At 40.9% G+C, this 6,474-nt stretch overlaps 1 protein-coding gene across 2 annotated transcripts; it reads left to right on the top strand.

Moving 5' to 3' along the window:
- The first annotated feature begins 576 nt into the window (after positions 1-576).
- LOC123046537 (probable protein-S-isoprenylcysteine O-methyltransferase) lies at positions 577-4,568 on the top strand. Of its 2 annotated transcripts, XM_044469936.1 has the most exons (5): positions 583-949; positions 2,393-2,636; positions 2,797-2,925; positions 3,083-3,191; positions 4,116-4,568. In XM_044469936.1, exons 1-4 carry the CDS (start codon positions 724-726, stop codon positions 3,171-3,173), a joined length of 690 nt encoding a protein of 229 aa, XP_044325871.1. In that variant the 5' UTR covers positions 583-723; the 3' UTR covers positions 3,174-3,191; positions 4,116-4,568. The 2 variants fall into 2 exon arrangements, 1 of the variants encoding a protein (XP_044325871.1); XR_006422404.1 differs by having other exon boundaries at positions 577-949; positions 2,797-3,191.
- The last annotated feature ends 1,906 nt before the right edge of the window (positions 4,569-6,474 follow it).

Below are 6,474 nucleotides of genomic sequence, written 5' to 3'. Positions count from 1 at the left end.
AAAAAACAATTACAAATGAAATATAATTTTCAAAATCAAACATGCTAGTCATCAAAAAATGATTTAAAATTTTCAAATAATGTTCTCGAAAATTGCAAAAACCACATTTTTTTAAAATTCGTGTTATTCTGAACAACAAAAAAAGAGTGAAAGACTATTCTGATGAACGATGTCAGGGAGGTTTCTTCACATTCACACTTCATCGAGGGAAAATGATACTCAGGTTACCTTATTGTTCGTTAAAATTGGATATGTGAAGTGTTGCGGAATAGCACATTGAGAAGGTTCTATTAATTTTATCGCCCAGTGCAACGCACGGGCACTTGTCCTAGTTATTTTCAAAAGCATGAACATTTTTTGAATTTACAAACATTTTAAAATCCATGAGCATATTCATCAAACTCACGAATATTTTTGAATTTGAGAACATTTTTAAAATTCGTGAAGATTTTGAGATTAGATTTTTGTTTGAAATCCCGAACATTTTTTAACGAAGCAAAAAAAAAGCAGGAAAAAACGAAAGGAAATAAAAACAGGGGCACCCCGCCCCCACATGGGCCGGCCAAAAGTCCCGTGCGTACCTTGCTTTCCACCGCGTGGGTCGGGGAATAGGAGTCCCCCCCTTTCTCTATCCATCCCGGCGGCCCGACAGCTCCGCCTCGCCCGCCGTGGCCGCCCCGAGCTTTTCCGGTCCCCGTCCAGGTCCCCAGTAAAAGCTTCCGCATGCGGCATCTCCTCCTCCCAGCACCTCGCCAACGCCAGGCATCTCTTCCCGCTCCCGCTGCCCAAGCCCTGAGCCCCAGCGCAAGCTCCGGTCCCCAGATCCCCGCTCTGCCCATGGCGGCGCGGACGCAGGCGTGGCAGTTCGCGGCCGCCTTGGTCTTCTTCCACGGCTCCGAGTACGTCCTCGCCGCCGCCTTCCACGGCCACAGCAACGTCACCGCCACCTGTGAGTGAATCGCCTCTTCGGCCCCCATCTTTGCCATCCAGAGACGTTGCTCGGGAGATTGTCTAGATACTACTACTGGTAGAGAGTAGAGAAGGTGCTACCGATGCACATGATTCTTGTATATATGCTTAGATTAAAGCGCCCTGGTTAACATGTGGTAATGTGAAGCACATATATGGGGCCATGAGGATGCCAATATGTGTCGTTTCGTCTGATCCAACTGGATTGCTATTGGTTTGGTTTGATTTTGTTTAGATAGTTGAGATGACTTAAGAGGAATTGGCAGAATGCATGCTTTGGCAGTTTCCCTATTTGCATAATAATCGGTGTCGTGGTCTCGGCAATTTCTCACCTAGCATTTAACTGACAAATAACCATGGTGTAACTCTGCTGTCCGATCTATATGCAATTGTAAGAATTTCTCTGTTTAGCTTAAGAATTCAACAGAAAGAAGCTACCGAGTACTATACTGTGTTAAATTTAGGGGATAAGGAGCAATTATCTTTTTTTCGACCCATGGAGACTAGCTCCCATGTCGGCCTTTTAGAAGAAACAAGGCGTCTTGCAGAGGCTGCGCCTCGAACGCGGGTGGGTAAGCTTACAGATGTGTGCTCTAGCCAACCGAGCACCGCTCGGTTCTCAGAACCAATGGGCTGACATAAAGGTTGAGGTCAAGCTCCAAAATCAGAAAGTGTAATTTGAGTGCCTCTACAGAGTAGTATTTTACCAATTAAATTCCAATATGCCTGATGAATTAATTTCCTAATTTAGTGCTTCATAAGCCATCATAAGTATTTATCTTCATAGATAGTACAAATTGGGGATGATTAAAATAGTTATTCAAACTTGATTTGTCCAACTTGCATTTTTTAGTTCACGTAACCCCGGCTCTAAAATCTTTTAGTTCAACAACACCAAGAAAGTCTTTAGTCCCAAACAAGTGGGGGGAGGCTAGATCTGAAACCCATAGGATCCTGCAACCAACTCATGGCAATTTGACTGGATAATAGCTCAATCAGAAAATTCATAATCGTAGGTTATCAATTTGACACATAAGATGGTCAAAAAGAATATGAGCGGCTGTTTGGATGTTGCCCATACTAGCCCAGCCAAATCATGGGCACGCCAAAAAATTGGCTAGCTATTTGCTCACCGGCGCCTCACCCAAGGTTTGGTGTAAAAGTGAGCTGAGGAAGGCCATGCATCATTGGCGACCAAAAAATTGGTGCTCATCCAAACATATGCCCAACATGCAGTCAACGCCAACTTTTTGGCTGGCAGCTGTTGGCTCAAATCCAAAGAGCCCCTGAAAGAACATTACCATGCATAGATTGGTGCCCGCTTCTTTATTTCATTTATCTTATTTCTTTACCATTTAATTGTAATTTGCACTATGTAACTGCGTGACCGTGTTGTGAGCTAATTAAGGTGCTTCTGATGCAGCACTTCTTATCAGCAAGCAGTATGTTTTGGCAATGAGTTTTGCGATGGTGGAACACCTGACAGAAAGCCTTTTCTTCCCAGAAATAAAAGGGTATCTGTTTGTCAGTAATATTGGCCTTCTGATGGTGCTTGTTGGTGAAATTATTCGTAAAATTGCTGTTGTAACAGCTGGACGTGCCTTTACACATGTTATACGGATTCAGTATGAAGACCAGCATCAGTTGGTAACTCATGGAATTTATAGGTACTTGCATCACAATTCAACATTTATAGTCTTGAGTACTGTTGTTGCCTTCCTCTGCATGTGCTCCAACTTGAACATTTTTTTCGTTGCAACATAAAAAACATGGTGATAGTTCTGCATAATTGGTTATAGCTGCTAAAGTATGTTCTTAATTGTACAGATTTATGCGGCATCCTGGGTATTCAGGCTTTCTTCTATGGGCAGTTGGAACGCAGGTTATGCTGTGCAATCCAGTATCTACAGTTGTATTTACATTGGTGTTGTGGCGTTTCTTTGCAAGGCGGATACCGTATCCTTCTAAAAGAACCGTATTTCTACCTCTATATCCTAGGCTCCCCATTTTCAGAATGTGCCCAATTAATGTGAATATTTCATATAAGAGTTAAGTATATTATTTTGTGTGCTTCTTCTACAGTTTTTATTGTGATCCCTTCACTCAAGAGCAGATATGAAGAATTTTTCTTGAGGCAATTTTTTGGCTCTCAATATGAAGAATATGCACGGAAAGTGCACTCGGGGTTACCATTTATAAACTGAGTGTTTCAATTTTGCAAAGTAAGTTATTGAGTCCTCGCTTTCAAGCATTCTGTTCACACCGTGTGTTTGGATTATCAAGTTAACAGACTGCTTTGTTACATTCTTCTTAATGCTCCAACCATAAGGTTTTGTCAGTGTACACTGGTAGATACATGCTCTATAAGTAAGAAAAGTTGGATATTTATGTGTCATAATTCTGTATAGTTTGTCTTTCAAGAATATGAGTAACTTATAGTAGTTTGAGTGATTGATCTAGTCTACCAGAATCTAAAGTTTGTATCATACAAGTCCGCCTTACCACCTGTTTGTACGTAATAACCTCCAACAGTTGCAGTTTCAGATTTGAAGCACACTTTCACACTAGTTTTGAGAATTGTGTTTGAGTCATCGACCATACCATGTTGTGGGCATCTCACGTCTTACACATGACTTTCTCAACTTTCATGTATTTTAGTGTCATCTATTACTTATGTATACTTTGTAAATAGCAAAAAAAATCATATCGTGACAGATTTGTTCAGGAGGTACAGTTTCTTTTCTTTGAAGATATTGTGCTTCTATAGGTGGGGCCTTTCATTACATTAGAAAGACCATACAAATATATATGTCATAGATACATTGGAATCGCAAATTTGTGAGAAATTTAAAAGAATTACTATGTTACAAACTGCACAAAGTAAGAAATACGTGTTGTTCTAGCTGCTGATTAGATTCCAAGATATGGATTGCTCAAGTCGCCAATCCATGAGCTCATTGGTTTGTCTTGAACCAACCAGTATTTAAAGGTTGTGCGCATGTGGCATTATCACAAAATCATTAAACATGCATTGCAACATGTATGTTTTGGGGTCACCAGCGATACAGACCGTTTTTGTCCCTTATAATGTAAATATAAATATGAATCTGGAAACTGGGTGCTGACTGTCTTCATTTTTATTATAGGCAACGCTTACCCCCTGCTGTCCTCATCATTGATATGTCTAAGGAAAGCACTTTACAACATGGACTCGAGAGATGCCAAACGAGCAAGCTATGTCATGGATTTTATACAATACAATACAAATCTGGAATTTCATGAAGCGGAAGAGTCATTCCTCAGCTCATCAATCTGGGGTGGATGCTAAGAACTGTTGCTGATGTAAATGGGTTCGCTTACAGCTAAGTTTTGTGGAAGCTCTGTCATTCATTAGATTCGAACTGAATAGTTTCCACTTTTTCTGGAGAACGTCGAACATTTCCAGTAGGTTCGCTGTGTGAAAGCCTTTGTAGTACAACTGTATCAAGTGTGCCTAAACATATATGCTCCACCATGCTTTGCTCCTGGGCTTGCAGAAGAAAAGAAACTCCCAGTTTGTTCCATGGAATCTGAAAATCACTGCAGAGCTGCAGTTCTTTTGTCTGGTGCACAGCTAGCTTAGAATAATCAGTCATTTTTAGCAAGAAACAGTTCTGGAATAATCTGTCATTCTGCTTTGCACAGCTCTGGAATGTGAACAAGGCGGATAAAAATGTCTTGATTCTCCAAATAGAAACTCGTTGAAGTTACTAGTGCCGGACAACCTGGAAGAGGATATGCCTTTATATTCATCCAAGTTATTATTTTTTCTGCCAATAGAAGTTACCTCACCACGGACAAAAAAAGGTGTATTCTATCCGCCGTACCGGTAGCAATCAGATGATGCTGATTTGGGATAAACTTTTGCTATCGACTTAAATCAAGGCCACATCAGGTGTGCGTAGCTGGGAGGGCCTTGGTCGGTCCAAAAGCACCCGTGCACATCTTATCACTCCGATCTAGTGGATGCTTTGTTCGGCTCTACTTTTGACCTTTCAACTTTCAACCACCCAACCTATAGTCTTTTTTCCCGGTTGTGCTAAAAGTTTTTTTTTTGAAGGGCGGTTGCGCCAAAAGTTAGGCGACTGCAAATTCATGAAGTCTTCATCGATTTGTAGACCATGCAATTTGTTTGTGATTCATGTTCCTCAAATGTGGAGAACCGAGGCCACGGAGCAGAGCCAAGGTCAGAGCTTCGTGCGGGGGTTATAGTTTGGGGGTGGGCGGTTTCGGTGCCGGAGAGTATGGGTGGGGCGACGATAGGATGAGCGGTGGTGGAGGTTGGGTATCGACGGGCGGCAGTTGGCTGAAGGTTGAAAAAAAATAAGCATCCATAGGATTGAGAATCCAACGGTCGGTTGGAATCAACTACTCCCTCCGTAAAGAAATGTAAGAGCGTCTAGGTCACTATTTTAATAATCTAAACGCTCTACATTTCTTTATGGAGGGGTACATTTTAAGTATTCAGCCAAATGCGCTGTAGGTCCTGAAAAGGTATATTGTTTGAGTCATTGAGTGAAGTCTGCTGAAAGAAAATAGCACAAATTATTTTCTACTAGAAACGATTGGAAGAAAACATTAATTACTTTAGGCTAACATCATGTATGAAATAAATACAATACAAAATACTCCCTCTGTTTTAAACTACTTGAAGTTATAACTTTGCGCTTAGTCAAACTTCTTTAAGTTTGGCCAAATGTATAGAAAATATTCTAATATATATAACATCAAATATACATAGTATGAAAATATATATTCTATGATGAATCTAGTGAAACTAATCTGGTGTTGTATCTTAGAATGATTGCAGCTAGGGAAACTAATTTGGTGTTGTATCTTAGAACGGTTGGAGCTAGGGAAACTAATTTGGTGTCATATGTTAGAATGATTAGAGTTGTAAGTGCATCTAGTGTCACCCCTAGTTGGTTTTGGAGTATTGACGACAAACATGGTTGAGGGACTAATGTGTTTGTGAGAATTGCAGAATAACACAGGTAGTAGTCCCTCATTGATTCGGTTTACCTACCAGAAATGACCCCTAAAATGTGTGAAGACATTGAAGACAATGGTGGTTCGTGAAGACATTCACGATGAAGATTATGACATGTGAAGATATTCACTTGAAGACTATGGAGTGCAAAGACATAGCTATTTCGTAATTTGCATTCTTCTTTTATTGAGTTATAGGAACCACCATACTGTTAAGTGGGGTCCAAGTGAACAAAGTCAGAGTGACTGATGTGATGCTCAACCAAATCATATGTCTTCGAGCGAAGACAATGAGAGCAAACCTTATCCAGAGTTGGACGAGTCAGCTTTGCTTGTAGCCCAAGCCAAGCTGCCATGTGTGTTTGAAATCCGACCGTTGGACATGTGTTAATTCCTTAGTGACCCAGGGTCGTTTCGGACATATCAGGTCGAGTTGCCACTTGGCTATAAATAGTCCACCCCCTACACCATAAATTG

The sequence above is a fragment of the Triticum aestivum genome, chromosome 2B, assembly GCF_018294505.1.
Source record: "Triticum aestivum cultivar Chinese Spring chromosome 2B, IWGSC CS RefSeq v2.1, whole genome shotgun sequence".
Lineage (NCBI taxonomy): Eukaryota > Viridiplantae > Streptophyta > Magnoliopsida > Poales > Poaceae > Triticum > Triticum aestivum.
The sequence above is the reverse complement of the archived record's forward strand: the minus strand, read 5'-3'. Positions and strand labels throughout refer to the sequence as shown.